General features: G+C 42.0%; 2 protein-coding genes across 2 annotated transcripts; one reads left to right on the top strand and one right to left on the bottom strand.

Moving 5' to 3' along the window:
- The first annotated feature begins 1,157 nt into the window (after positions 1–1,157).
- On the top strand, positions 1,158–7,522 carry LOC100279552 (uncharacterized). The gene is made up of 7 exons (NM_001152549.2): positions 1,158–1,539; positions 1,705–1,891; positions 3,350–3,413; positions 3,808–3,859; positions 4,839–4,982; positions 6,098–6,217; positions 6,778–7,522. The coding sequence occupies exons 1-7, from the start codon at positions 1,354–1,356 to the stop codon at positions 7,165–7,167; spliced, it is 1,143 nt and encodes a 380-aa protein (NP_001146021.1). The 5' UTR covers positions 1,158–1,353; the 3' UTR covers positions 7,168–7,522.
- Positions 7,523–9,500: 1,978 nt separating this feature from the next.
- On the bottom strand, positions 9,501–10,262 carry LOC100383948 (uncharacterized). Its single transcript, NM_001176565.1, has one exon. It carries the CDS (start codon positions 9,916–9,918, stop codon positions 9,547–9,549), a length of 372 nt encoding a protein of 123 aa, NP_001170036.1. The 5' UTR covers positions 9,919–10,262; the 3' UTR covers positions 9,501–9,546.
- Positions 10,263–15,645: the final 5,383 nt, after the last annotated feature.

Genomic DNA, 15,645 nt, shown 5'->3' with positions numbered 1-15,645 from the left:
CTTGTCACCTTCATGCTCCATCTTGAGTGTATACCATATCTCCTTAGCGCTCTCCAACCGGTTCACCTTGTTATATTCCTCCATACACAAAGAAGCAAGAAGTACCATGGTGGTTTGGGAGTTGTAGTGAATGATTTGTTCTGCCTCCACTAGGTTGTATTCCTCATTGTCGCTATCGAGGATCTCTATTCCTGTATCCCAAATACTTGGGTGGAGTGAGTATAAATGACCTTTCACTTTGTGACTCCATCAAGAATAATCCTCACCATAAAAGTGTGGTGGTTTACCAAGAGGAACAAAAAGTAAAGGGGTAGTTATGCTGTGAGGAATACAAGAATAACTAAAAGACATGCAACAATAGTTCAGTTTAACAACTTTTGTTGATGGCGACTCTTGGAGAAGGATTTATATCTTAGGATTCCTTTATATCTTAACTCTGAACTTTGATTTCCAAGAAGTCGGGGATACACATTGATGATAGAGATCGAACAATAGTGGATGAGACGATAGATGTCCTTGCCTAGATTATATAATCTATAATCCAGCGGGTAAACAAATTCCTAGATTATATAATCTAAAGCCCATATTATGATAATCTCATAATCTTCTCAAGATTAGTTTATTTGCGATTATTTTTGGCAAAAGACTACTACCCATGGTTATGTTCGTAAAATTACAATGTCTGTTATTTTTCTTTTTTCCCAAATCACACGCACGTAGGACATTGTGCTTTTACCTTTGTTTATAACAGCTACATACAAACATTATATAATCTAAAGCCCATATTATGATAATCTCATAATCTCCTCAAGATTAGTTTATTTGAGATTATTTTTGGCAAAAGACTATTATTCATGGTTATGTTCGTAAAATTACAATGTCTGTTATTTTTCTTTTTTTCCCAAGTCACACGCACGTAGGACATTGTGCTTTTACCTTTGTTTATAACAGCTACATACAAATTATAATATCGATAGATTATAATATAGATTATATAATTTATATTATAATGTATAAGCAAACAGATCCATAGATATGATGCATAGAGTCACAGAGTCTTGCTGTAATGGTACGAAGAGGTGGGAGAAAAATCAAGCTAGGATAGAGAATCGAATCCGATCCACAATCCAAATCCCACCGAGGCTCTGGCGCTGTGGCGCAGCCCAGTAGGCCATCGTTCACTGTTCGCACACACGGGACACGGCACGCCGCAGGCCGCAGCGCGCGCGAGAGGGAGCCGGAGCCGGCTGCCTGCTTGAACGCCTGGTAACACGGCCTCTCGCTTCCCCTCCCAAACTTTCCCTACCCCGACCGCCGATCCTCCTCGCCTTGACGTCCAAGAGCCCCGGTCCGATGGGTCGTCCGCCGAGCGCCGGTGCTCCGGCGTTCCGCTTCCTCCCGTCCGAGGTGGCGGAGATGGAGGCGCGCCTGCTGCAGCTCAACAACGGCATCCCCACCCGCGCCGTGCTGCAGACCCTCGCGGATAAGTTCTCCGCTTCGCCCGAGCGCGCTGGCAAGGTGGCCATCCAGCCCAAGCAGGTCCGTCCGGCGCTGCTTCCTCCTGCTTCGTGCTTCCTTTTTTTTCCATTGAAATCAAATCGAATCCCTCCGCCACCGCCCCTTTCCTTTACGAGGCTGATTTTGATCTAGGGTTGTTTCTGATTCTGATATGTGAAACTTGGATTTGGCTGCGGCTGGGCTCAGGTGTGGAACTGGTTTCAGAACAGACGGTACTCACACCGGGCCAAAACTCCCAGGGCCGCGTCGTCACCGCCGGCTAAGATGACGCCCTCGGGAGCTGATCACCACCAGCATGCCGCTAACGCCTCCGCCTTCAGGGCTGCTCAGCTCTCTTCTGTTGCTGCTGCGCACCACGGTTCCTCCTCTACAGGTGATTGATTCTTCGTTTCCTCTTCCGTAGGTGATTCACTAACCAATGTTCCACTGGAATGGGATAATTCGATTGTATGTGTACTGTGTCTGTGTCATCAACTTGTTACTACAAATGCATGGAATTTTATGAGAATGCTGATGCATTTAAGGTTATGTTCTTAGTGAAAGGGCTCGTCCTGTTTCATGCAAAAGATGACAATTCAAATTACTTTAGGCGGCCTTTAGGTTACACTGTATTTTGTAGTTCCTTGTGGACCATTGAAGATCGCAGCAACCTAGGTCTTTTGTTTTTTTTCTCCCCAAGAACATGCCCTTCCCTGCAAAATCAATGTTTGTTGTGAACGATGGGCCCAGTTGCAAGCTTTGGACAGTGTGCAAAGCCCACCAACGAGAACGCAGGACTTTGACAGCATATAAGAAGTCACACCCTAGCTGTAGTGGTGTACTGGTGTTGCCTTCCCGCATCCTCTTCATTCAGTCCCCACTATGGTGACGGCAGCAGAGATCTGAACGATGAAGAGTGTGAAATGTTGGGAAAGACCTAGGGGCCCTGAGGTCTTGTCTTCTCGATGTCGTTGGGCACCCGTTTGAGGTAACAAATTCTTCATGCTTGGAATCTATTGCTGAAATGGCAAGAAATGTGGGGCCCAATATTTGGGCCTCACCGGTCATAGATATAGCAGTGGCGACAAATATTTGTTGGATGGATAGTGTGAGACGTCAGGGAAGAGCTGGGGGACATCATGTTCTTCTCTTCTCAAAGACGCGGGGCACCAGTTTGAGCTGAGCAATTCTTTCATCTCTGCATGCTCAGATTTATGTGCTAAAATGATATGAGATGCAGGTGGAATGTGGGCGCCAATGTATGTGGCTGCAGCAGTCATGGATATAGTGGCTGTTCTACCTGCTAATGAGCAACTCGTTCTACCTGCTATATTAGTCAACCAGTGCTGTATGATACTGAGCAAGCCAGCCAGCTGCTGTGCATGTGCCATGCAGCAAATGGGGGATTTGTTTTGTGCAAAGCCCTCGAAATGTTTGTTATCCAACATATTGGTGGACAGCTACAAAACTTTATTCATGATGAGCTTGAGGGTTTTTTTGCTGGCTGCAACCTGCCCTACCTAGTACCTACAAGGTTGCTAGTGACCATAATCTCAGCTGTCAATGCCTGTTAAAATGTTGATTGTGAGGGCAACTTATCATGTGCTGCTTCATTGCTTCTGGACATTAGATTATTAAGGCTCTGTTTGGTAGAGCTTCATATCCAATTATTTTTGAAGCTGTGCATTCCCTAGCTCCAGGAACACATGATCATGGGTCTGGGACCTGCCAAACAGGGATTCAGTTGTACCATTGATTTTAGTTTTGTGCACTCGATATATGCATTGCCATTAAATCATCGGTTACCATGTCCATTTTTTCTCTGATTCTTATTACCTTTGTTGACAATCAGGGAAGAATCCTGTGGAAAGTGTCTCAGTTGAGTTTGAGGCCAAGTCAGCTCGTGATGGTGCATGGTACCAAAATATTACCATTTCTCATACTTCTTTAGGATTAATTGTATACATGTCACTCTACTTTTGCTGAAAGCATTGGAATTACATTATATCCATACTCCATAGCAAAATGTTTGAAAGAAAAGAAGGGGAAGGGATGACGTTTGTGAGGAATGTTTTTCTAAATTTATTTGTTACATGTGGTGTGACCCATTAGTGGCACACATAGAGAACCATAAATGTACCTTTGAATTCATTCACTGTAAGTTCATAAGCGCTTTTATTGGCAACAGAAGTGGTTTCTGGCTTCCTGCTCTATGCCCTTGAAATTATCTCATCCGTTTCTATTTTCCTTTTCTTTTAAAACATTTGTATTCTAATATTCTTACATGCATGGCAACCTTATATGTTGCAGGTATGATGTTGCTGCCTTTCTTTCACATAGGTTGTTTGAATCCGGTGACCCGGTAATGACATTGGAATTTCATTGAATTGAATATTATTTATGTCACTATAGATAAATACATTTCAAGTAGTACTTTAGAAAGCAGTATTCTTATAGTAAAGTTATATATGTTTCTGTTGTTGGCTCTCTTCTTAGAGTAGGATTGGATTTTAAAGGAGATCTGCAGTAATTTATTATTCTAGTGAATTAGTGGCCTGGTTAAATACTTCTACTGTACTGTGTTCAAACATGACAATGTTATGGTCTCCGAATTGATTGCACAACTGAAATCCAAAGCTTACTAGGAATACTTCATATTTGGGATAGTGTCTGGATGCTGTTAAGGATAGATGCTGCAGGATGTGGTAAGACCAGGAGGCCAGAGGCCAGAAACCTGCAGCAAGGCAGCACTAGGATGGGGTCAATCCATAGTCTTAATATTGGTTACTAGATTATTGGGAGTTTATAGGAATCCTCCCTTGGGGATAAGTCCAATTATCACTACAAAATGGAGTTGATAGTATCATTGGTTTTCATGTTTTCCAATTTCAAATCTTTTTTCTACCCCCTCATTGAACCTTTTCAGAATGACTCCAAACTTGATATTGTCCTCCAGTGAACCATCTCTATCATCTAGCAAGCAAAGCCATATGCTACAATAGCTGACTCCAGTTTTCATTAATCTGTACGCTGGAGGCGTGTGTGTACTCTTTAATTTTTTTACAAAAAATATTCTGCCTTAGTACTGATCACTCTAAAATCTGACCATGGCACATTGTCTATTTGGTGCTTCTGAAGATGTGAAAAAATCAATGCTCCTCTTTATATATAGAAGTGTGCATTTCTGAACCTGTGTTTTTGACATGCAAACTGTGATATGTCAGCAATTTTTCTGAATGCCATATGTTTGTGTAATTTTTTACTGTCACATTACATTGGTGTTACTGCACATGAAAAAACCAAACTTGGTTAATTTATTTGCATCAATTTTTATGCTTCAGGAGGTGCGGGTTCGTTTTTCTGGATTTGGGGCAGAGGAGGATGAATGGATCAATGTTCGCAAATGTGTGCGACAACGTTCTCTTCCATGCGAGGCCACAGAATGTGTTGCTGTGCTTCCTGGGGACCTGATTCTTTGTTTTCAGGTGTTGTCATCTTAAAAATTCTTTCTTCTTAGTATCTGAGACTTCAAAATTTCTGTGTAACTGAGATTTTGTATTATAATTGTTGAGTTTTTATAAACTATCCAAAGGATGGCTTCTCTGTACCTGTAGAAGCAATGAGCATGTGACATCCCATTTTTTCCAAAATAGTTCGTTGGTTTTTTAGTTTTTGAACATGGCTTGTAACATTTTGGGTCAGATTTATCTCCCTAAACTATTGGATTTTCCTTTTTTTTTGCTTGTAACTGTGTACGCAAAATTGATTATGAAAAATGAGTTCCTTGAAAATCTGCCATTTGTTCCTGTTACTGATCGGTGGTCACATTGTCATTGCAATATACTAATAGTATACTATCTCTGCATGAGGTGAATATTCTAGCCACTTTGGGTATATGCCCACCTTTGAACTTGTCAATAACAAAGCGCTGGCAACCTGCACCTACTTTTCTTCATGTTGCATCGCCACTGTCATTGCATAGTTAATGTCCACAACATTTGTTATAGAGCCGATAGACACAACCATGAAATTTCTTACTTTATGTTTCCTGATTAAGTTATCAGTTTTCTTTCATGAAATAAGTCATCAACTAGATAAAACATCATAAAAACATGTGTAAACTGTCGCCAAATGTTCGGTTGCTTGTGGACAAACATTAAGGGGATGTTGAATGTGCATGAGGACCACTGCTAAATGAAAAAGAAAACCCACTAATGAAACTTAGGTGGTGTTTGAATGCACTAGAGCTAATAGTTAACTAGCTAAAGACATCCAAACAGTCTAGCTAATAATTCAGCTATTAGCTACTTTTGCAAATTAGCTAATAATTAGCTAGCTATTTGTTAGCTAGCTAATTTCAATAGCAATTTTTTAGCCAACTATCTATTAGCTCTAGTGCATTCAAACACCCCCTTATTGACTACTTGGTTAGGTTTCAACAAGAGTTATTATTTTGGATTTCTAATCATTTGGGTGTCATGTTGTATGTAAATATGAGCATAGGACTCATCTGTTTTTCATCTGACATTGTTCTTTGGTGATTTCCTCCAGTTAATTAGACGGCACACATTAATCGATATTTCTGTGCTATATTTTTTAGGAAGGTAAAGATCAGGCTCTCTATTATGATGCTCATGTCCTTGATGCTCAAAGGAGAAGGCATGACGTTAGAGGTTGCCGTTGTAGATTTCTTGTTCGCTACGACCATGATTCTTCTGAGGTACACTTTCACATGTTTTGGTGTTTTCCATTAATTGTCTGTTGAGTATTGTAGTGAAGCATGTTGCTAGGCCGGAGGTTAAATTTCACTTCATCTTGTAAACTCTGCATGTATGGTTGCTCTCCCATCCTTTTTTTTCCGGCATTGGTGCTCTGAAATTATTATTCCCTTAACAAATGACAAATTGTTTTTGCATTAGATTGCAGTATGGGTTCATGAAGTTGTACAGTTATTTCAATTAGCCACGACAAATTTAGGTTCCTGATCGTGCAAGAGCAATTCAATTCATGCTCAGCCAGTGTGGACATGCAGAAGCAAGTCAATATTTGCTCACCCAGTGCACTAGATAACCTGTACACAAATAGTTGTTGATTGCTTACAGAAATTTAAAGACAAGTCTTAAATTAGGTCATAACCTACTGTCATACCGTGGAGTTTACTGTATTACTCTATGTTGCCTTGAAATGAGACTGTTGTGATTAGCCTGTGTTGCCTTATCTGTTGTGATTAGCCTGTGTTGCCTTATCTGCATCGTACTCAAATGCCCTTCAAATTTACAGGAAATTGTTCCACTGAGGAAGGTGTGCCGCCGACCGGAAACTGACTACAGGCTTCAGATTCTGCATGCTGCTAGAGCGGCAGCCACTAATGCAGATGTTCACACTCCACCCAAAGAGGTTAAGGTGGAGTTGGCGTCCACTGATAAGAGCCCAGCCGAGCAGAAACCCCATAAGCAGCACAAGATGATGGACGTGAACACTGATGAGGTGACCATGGTCTCCACCTTGGAGCAAGATGAGACACCAGGCAAGACTGTAGCCCCCGTACCGTCAGCAACTGCAGAAACCCGCAATTCAAGTTCGGACACAGTGATGAAAGGTGCTGAGGCTTCCTCGGTCGTTGAAGATGACGATGAAGTGCAGGCAGTTGACAAGATGAAAGAGGGGTAGGGTTTTTTTTTTCTGTCACCTTTTGTTATCTAGGTCAGTGCCTGTCTTAATTACCATGTAGCATCTTAATGGCCTCAGAAGCTTGTTTGAAGGCCTATGTGAGCCTTTGCCTTGCCTACACCTTTTTGTTTGGTCGATGATATGGTGAAATGGAACCTGGCTGGGATGGTTCTGTTTCTCCGAGGGACTTTTGTTATCTGTGGTCTTCCTTCTCCAGCGTGGGCAGAGGGGCGCCAGAGACTGCGGGTTTCGCTTCAGGATCTCAGGGTAAAATGTGTAGCTGTTCGATTGATTGTTTGCTTCACTCCATTGAGCGTTGTTCGTCAATAATAATTTATTGGAGTAGTCCTTGCTAGTTTGTTCAATGTTGTCAGCATGATTTGTCTTTTCTCGTCCCCTCAAAAAGTTTGGTCATCTTACACTTGTAAGGTCATGTTCTAAACCTTTAGAACTAATTGTTAGTCAGCTAATATATTGTTAGCTAGGTTAGAGCACCTAACAACTAATGATTATTATAGAGGTATAGTTAACAATTAGCTGGTCCAATAGTTGATCCGTTTTAAACATCTCGGCTAATTTCCATGACAACCGAGATCAATTTATTACCATATATTTGCATTATCTAACATATAGTCACGTTAATTCTGCATGTGCGCCACATTTGGCAATGACCGGCTCACAGTGCGTTGCTCTGTTTTTTGCTCTCTCTAATCCTAAGGCCATAAAAATGTCACCTTTTAAATCACAGTTGGTTTGGCAATAATTTAACAATACATTAAAGATATAAATAAACTGAATTCAATAACGAGATATCCAATACTTCATATTAGAGCTTTATTATGCGAATGCAAATGGTGCAATGCAATGCAGGACTTATCTTCTACTCACACATCCCAAAAGAAGGAAGTGAAGGCTGCATTCAAGTTACTTCTCAACGTGTGTTGTTATACCGATACTTATCGCATGAATTCGGCTTTGGCTACAGTTTATCCATATGCATTATTATCAACATGAGAATGCAAATGCAAGACTGCAATGCATCAATTTCATATAATTCATAACTTTGAAAGCAATTCCGCAAGTAGGAAAAATCATGCTTCAACATATAACTAAATTTAGATCACGTGGCTTGTGTGAGGCACATGGCGAAGAGTTACATGGCGATGACATTGTGGATGTCGAGCTCGACACGCTTCGTGCGCTGATACTGGACGGGGTTAGTGGAGAGTTACATGGCGCTGAAGTTATCACAATAGACAATGGTGCTCCGCATTAGCGGACTGTGCAACTCCTATAGAAATTGGCGAAGCCACGTCGCCTCACCGACGTCGTTAGCCACAACACAATACTCGGCCTCGGCGCTGGATCGGGAGATGACTGTCTGCCGCTTCGAAGACCAGGAAACATGACTATCGCCAAGGAACATGGTGAAGCCGGATGTGGATCGATGTGTGTCGGGACAACCGACCTAGTCAGCGTCGGTGTAGACGACGAGGTCGGTGGTCGCAGATCGTCGAAGAAGAAAGCTGAGGTCGGAGGTGCCCTGGACGTACCGCAGGATCCACTTCATAGAGGTGAGATGTGGCTCCCGCGGGGCATGCAAATGGAGGCACACCTGCTGAACGGCATAGGCGATGTTGTGGCGGGTGAAGACGAGGTAATGCAAGGCCCTAGCAAGACTCAGATAGCTGGTCGGATCAGCCACCAGAGGGCTGTCGACAGAGGAGACCTTGCCCTGAGTGTCCACCAGAGTCATGTAGGGCTTATAATCAGCCATGCCAGCACGCTCGAGGATGTCGATGATGTACTAGCGCTGGTGGAGGAACATACCCTAGGGCTGGTGCTCGATGGTGAACACCGGAAAGTGGTGCAGCCCACCAGGTCCTTCATTGTGAACTCCCGCTGGACGGAGAAGATGATGTGCCGCAGGAGGTCAGGGCAGGAGCCTGTGAGGACGATGTCGTCGACATAGAGGAGAAGGCGAAGGAAACAGCTGTGAGGACGATGTCGTCGACATAGAGGAGAAGGCGAAGGAAACAGTGATGCCTAAGAGGGGGGGTGGGGTGAATTAGGACTTCTAAAAACTTACTCTAAGCTAGGCCACAATTAAATCCCTAGAGCAAACCCTGTACAAATAAATAATAAAAAATGTGCAAACTAGATTTTGTCTAAGTATTGCTATCTCTACCGTAAAGCCTAAGTTTCAATCCTAAATAATCTAATTAGAATGGCTAGATTGAAACTTAAATCTCTACAAACTATTAAGACGATAGTGTAGACCGTCGCGATGCCCCCGCCTCCTCTCCGCGCTCGCACCCGCCCTGTTCCCCTCGCCCGCACAAACCACCCCATCTGTCCCATCCGCGAGCCGCGCACGGGTCATCTGCATGCCGCATCCGCCCCATCCTCTCGCCGTCTATCCCCTCCGCATGACCGCTGCCCCAGTCCATCCCCTCCTCGTCCAGCATCCGCTCCCTCTGCAGTCCCCCCTCCCTCCCACACGACCATGGCGTCCTGGTTGGTGCCCTTCCGGTCCTGCTGCGTGTGGAGGCTCGCCACCGCGCTAGCGCCTTTGCCGCACAACCTCTCGAGGACCCACGCGAGCTCATCCTCCGTCATCTCCCCCGCTCCTCCGGGCAGCTTCTTCCCACCTCCGCCGGCCGCGCCCTCCTGGCTCCCGTGGTGCCTCTTTCGCCACGCCGCTGGGCCATCGCCGGTGGCGGGGGCCTCGGAGGAGAGGCAGGAGCCCATGATGGCCAACGAGAGGGAAGCGACACGGTGGGGCACATGGTGGAGGTGGCGGTGGTAGCTGCCTGCCTGCCTGTCTGCAAACTGTTCTGATGATGCTCGAGATTTGTAGGTCTTGTGGAGTCATTTGTATCGTATGGTCTTGTTGCTTGGAGGTCCGTGCTTAAAAAATGGCATTTTGGTTTTTAATTAGGGTTTCAACTCATGTCTCTTGCTTCATGTGATGGGAAATGCTTGTTGTGCCATATGATGCAACCTTTCAGGATAAGATAATGTTGCTTAGACATAATTGAGAGCCTGTTGTTAACGTCGCACTGAAATATCAAACATCTCTTCTGTTTGCTAACAGATTGTGTGTCCTTACCGGTCTGTTCAGTTGAATAAGAGAATTTATATGGTCTTCATTTATGGATAAAGGCAATGGGGGCATCTGACCCATGATACCAGGCGTTTCGCTCATTCTGAAACAGAGTACACAAGAATAGACGTTAACATCAGTAGTGCCAGGTCTCAACTCAATGTTGTAATCAATTGCAGAAGGTTTCGAAACTCAATGTCGTACCTGCTTAAAATTGTTTTGATGTTGTTACTCGTGCGGAGAAAAGGATTTGTGTTCTCCACTGTCTACAAGAAAATCAGGCATGAAAACAATTATGATCAATTGGATTACTAAACTTATCATGTTTTTTTCTTCTAAAATACATGGAAGCTACTTTAGTCCATCAAACCAAAAAGAGCGACATGTTCCAACCAGTGATATAATAATCGACACATTTATTTCACATGATATCATCAGATATGAATGTTCTTGATGCAACAAATATCAAAACTAAACATCCAAAGGATAAGATTAAATCACGGTCCCCTGAAATGTTAAATGAAACTCAAAGTGGTGGACTTCGATGTGTTCATGGTTGTACACAGGTAGTGCAAAACGAAGCCAAAAGCACCTTTACAGCTTATATTACATGTCATCTAAGGCATCTACTCTTTGTTGATTAATTCTACAAATTTTCCATTTAGTTTCAATGTTTCATCCTGGATTCAACTAATAACAACTATAGCGGTAAGAGTATAATCTCCATTTCTGGTGGAATCATGAACAAAATAGTGATGTATTTTTAATAGATGGTAATTGTATGACTAACAACCATAATTAAATATGAATAAATTACAGTTACCATGTACCTTGTGGCTGACACTCAAGAGTATGAAAAGGGCAAGTGTAGACCATACATATGACATGTATAAATAAAAGCAGACCTTGAATGTTTCATTATTTGCAGAAATCTGGTTAAGCAACTGGTTATTTTCCTCCAGGAGACGCTGGGTTGCACTGTCGACAACATGAGCTGCTTCAGAATGCATCCACATGAGTATTATTAGAAGTAAGATCACCATCAGATATATGTATGTAGGTCCACAACAATGAGTTTTCTTTTACATTACTCATCATACTTTCACAGAATTAATAAATAGAAATGGACTTCGATGGAAGAAACCAGACCAACAATGTATAGAAAGATGCAGTTACAAAAGGAAAGTCCACTTTTTAATTTTCCATAAAGATAGATGAATCTTTATGAAAAATAAAAAAATACCTACATGCTATAAATATGCATTGCATCATTAATAAATCCCAAAATTTCTTACTGTGCCAACTTACTTGAATATTACACAGGAGGAAAAAATTGAATTTTACAAGGTTAAATAATTCGTATGTCGTAGCAATGCGCGGGCACGAGAATTTATGCATATGTTTTTTGCATTGAAAATATATTTTCTTCAAGTTTGCGATCGTGCTACATTTTTCTGCTTTTACTTCGACTATATATTAATGTGCCACCAAAAATATTGTGTTTCATCAACTTATGATGGAGTTCGCTCAATTTTTTCTTGAATATATTTTTTGTAGAACAAAATTGAATTTTACAAGGTGGAATACTGATTGGGAAAAGGTAGAATACTGATTGGGAAAGCGCTACTCCCTTGTATGAACTAGCTGGTCAATGATTTTGTTTTCCATCATTTTTGTTTGCTTGACATCAGTTTGTTCATTAGGGAGCATATATGTGGAATGATGATTAATGTTTCTGTATATTAATGTATTTTATCATAACATGTTGGCACAGTAACAACGTACGGGCATACACCTAGTACTTAATATAAATGCGGAAGGTAAAGAGCAAGGTAGAGATGCAAACTCTCGTGGATGACGCCGATATTTTTACCGAGGCATCCGGAACCACTCAAGGTTCTGACTAATCCTCATTGGTGCCCCTACGCAAAGGGAAGCTCACGCGAGGGCCCAACACCTCGGTCAAGTAACTCCGTAGAGAGCGTGGGCCTTCTCCACACGCAACTGATGCTCCGCTTCCGGCTCCTCTCGGACGCTCCCCGCCGTCTCCACTATCGAGCTTCCAGTCAAAACGCCATGGGCCTCGTTCCCTCCGGTACACGGTGGCGGTCATGACACAAACTCGGTTGTCACGGTCTCGCAAGACTCTCGCCCCACGTGATACAATTACAACGGCTCACGCAAGAGCCGATGGGTTGTGTGGTTTTTCTAAACTCACTCAACTAACTAGGATTCACCTAGAGCAAGCGCTAATGCGGTCTAACTAACCTAAGCACTTTACAAAGCACCTACACTAATCACCGAGTGATTCTATTAAGAACTTGGGTGTTTGAGCACTTGAAAATGTCTACAATATGCCTTGGTATGTTGCTTGGGGCTCCCACACCTTCAAATGACTAGTTGGGGGGTATTTATAGCCTTCCCCCTCAATTATAGCCATTGGACAGAAGCAGCAGCTTTCTGTCGACGGGCGCACCGGACAGTCTGGTGCACACCGGACAAGCATTGTTCACTGTCCGGTTCCCTGGCCACGTCAGCCGACAGTTGGGGTTTGTAGCAGTCGACGTTGGATCCTACCGTTACCCAGACTGTTCGGTGCACACCGGACAGTCCGGTGCTACAGCCTGAGAGCGCCTGGTTGCGGGCCCCTCTGCGTAGTCTGTCTGGTGCGCACCGGACAAGTTTTTCACTGTCCGGTGCACCACAAGTACGCTGGCTGACTGCCCTCTTCATGGATTTCTTAGCTGTTTCTTTGGGCTTCTCTTGATCTTGAGTCTTGGACTTCTATGCATCTTTTATGTCTTCTTTTGAGGTGTTGCATCCTCAGTGCCTTAGTCCAATCCTTTTCGCATCCTATGAACTATAAATACAAACACTAGCAAACATATTAGTCCAAAGGTTATGTTGATCATCTAACACCAAAATCCCTTTAGCCAAATGGCCCGAGGTCCATTTTCCTTACAATCTCCCCTTTTTAGTGATTGATGACAACACAACCAAAACAAGCAAATATAACAAACATTTCAATGAAAATATGCAATCTACTTGCTAGGATGCATGAGAGTCCCCTTAAAGTGAGATTATGGACTTAAGCCTCCCCTAACTCCATAATTCACCTGCTTCCAATTTTAGACCAAAGATACTTGAAGAACCAAAACCACTTGTAAGATCAAAGCTTTTAAAAATTTAAATTTGGTGGTGTTTGGTGTTTGATATATTTTTCATGCTTTGGTCCCTAAAACTTCTCCCCCTTTGGCATCAACCACCGAAAAGAAAGACATTAAAAGCATATAGGAATAAAATAAGACTTGCCCTCTAAAAGATTACTCCCCCTAAAAGAGTGTTCTCCCTTTTTAAAATAATATTCTTCCCCTTTGTCATAGACGAAGAAATACTCCCCATGACGAAGATTCTCTACTTAGAAAAAACACATGAAAGAGAGGTGCAAGATATGGTTTGATTAGACTAACTCCCCCTATGCATAGGAAAAGGATATATTTTGACAACATATGCATTTATAGCAACATGGGAAGCAAGATATATGAAATTTAGTCTTATCAAAGTCTGGAGAAGACATGTAAAAGATACCAATTGTTGGATGGAACCACTTGTGGAACCAAATGAAAATTCTTGTATATTTGCAGTGGAAGCTTATTGTCTTTCTCCGGGGACTCCATTTTCCTTCAATGAGACTACTACATAATAGACTTGAAAAGAAATATTAGTCTCAAAGACTTAGATTATAGAGTAACCTTCCCCTGGAAGTGTGCATACAAGTTTTGAATACTTGTAGGAGACATGCACTTGATTTTGAGACCAAGAGGGGCAAATTATCTATAATCCAAACTTTGGCACATATAGGTTAAATGATACCAATTGAAGCAAATCAATTTTAGGATATGACATATGTAAATACCAATTGGAGTATCATTTTCTTAGGAATGTTGAATAAGCTATGTGTCGTGCTTAACTAAACATTTTAAACCGCGTAGGCCTGCTCAAGAATATGAATTGAAAGTGAGCATTCCTACCATATGATTGACCTAGTATGCATGCAGTTAATATCAAAAGTAAATATCACATGTAAAACTAGGCACGTAAGGTAAACACAAGATACAAGAAAATAGATAAGCATATCTAATAAGGAAATACAATAAATCTAGTTACCTTAGTCATGGGTGGAGAATTTGGGTCCAAAGTATTCACTAACCTACTTGGCAATATACTTGATCCAATATGATGCATCCCATGATATACATCCTAATTTTGCCAAGTCTCCAAATTCCCCGAAGTCCTTCGGACTTCTCACTTCCCTCTTGGGATCCAAACCTTCTTGGTGCTTTTCATGGTTGAGATAATCTCCTTTGGCATCCAGATGCGTTTGTTCCCCTTTCCTTTGTTGGCTTGCTTGTTGGCCTTGATTGCTATCACCTTTCTATTCTTTTTCTTCTTGATCAACTATGGTGTAGCAGCCTTTTTGTCCACTTTGTTGATGTAGGTGTTGGAGATTTTGCTTCATGGCTTTTGCTTTTGCTTATCCCCGGTCTTCGCCTTGCATAGGTAAGACTTGTGACCTTCCTTGTGACATAGCCTACAAATCACAGTTTCTCCCTCCGCAGGCTTGTTCACTCCCGCAGTGGTGTTATCCTAAAGAGGTTCGATTTGTTTGGCTTTGCCTTTCTTGTCATACAAAGCCTTTCCAAGGTGAGCCACTTCTTGCCTTAATTGCTCATTCTCCTTTGTAATCTCATTCGAACATGTTTCTACAACAATATTCTCAACAAGAACTTGGTTGCAGGGGTTAGAATCATCATCAATTAAATCAAAGCAAAAAGTAGAAGCATTTTTCTTAACAATTTCAGGTATTTTAGCTATAGAAACTTCTGAGATGCTACCAATGTTTTCTAACTTAGTAGTTAGCTCATTATTGTGTATGCTAAGAATTTACATTTTATTTAGCAAGTTTTCAATTGCTTCTTGAGAGCTAACTAACTTAGCCTTAAGTTTTTCATTCCTTTTAATAAGGCCATCATCGGTAGCTGAGGATGGAGCATTAGACTCTAGTTGCTCAATTTTAGTTTTTATCTCACAATTTAAATTGGCAAATGTTTCAAATTTTTCTAGGAAACATTTATAATTGTCTTGAGAGCTAATCAACTTATTTTTCAATATTTTAAGTTGAGCCTTTTGTTTAGTGCATACATCCTCAAAAAACTTAACGGCTTCCACAAGTTCATCCAAGGAGGGCTTTCCCTCACCTTCATCATCATCACTACTATCGTCATTACTAGAGGATGGAATACTCATTTTACCTCTTGCCATAAGGCACTTGCGTGATGACTATGATGAGCGTGATGAGGATCGGTGGCTGC

The sequence above is a fragment of the Zea mays genome, chromosome 2, assembly GCF_902167145.1.
Source record: "Zea mays cultivar B73 chromosome 2, Zm-B73-REFERENCE-NAM-5.0, whole genome shotgun sequence".
Taxonomy (NCBI): domain Eukaryota; kingdom Viridiplantae; phylum Streptophyta; class Magnoliopsida; order Poales; family Poaceae; genus Zea; species Zea mays.
The sequence above is the reverse complement of the archived record's forward strand: the minus strand, read 5'-3'. Positions and strand labels throughout refer to the sequence as shown.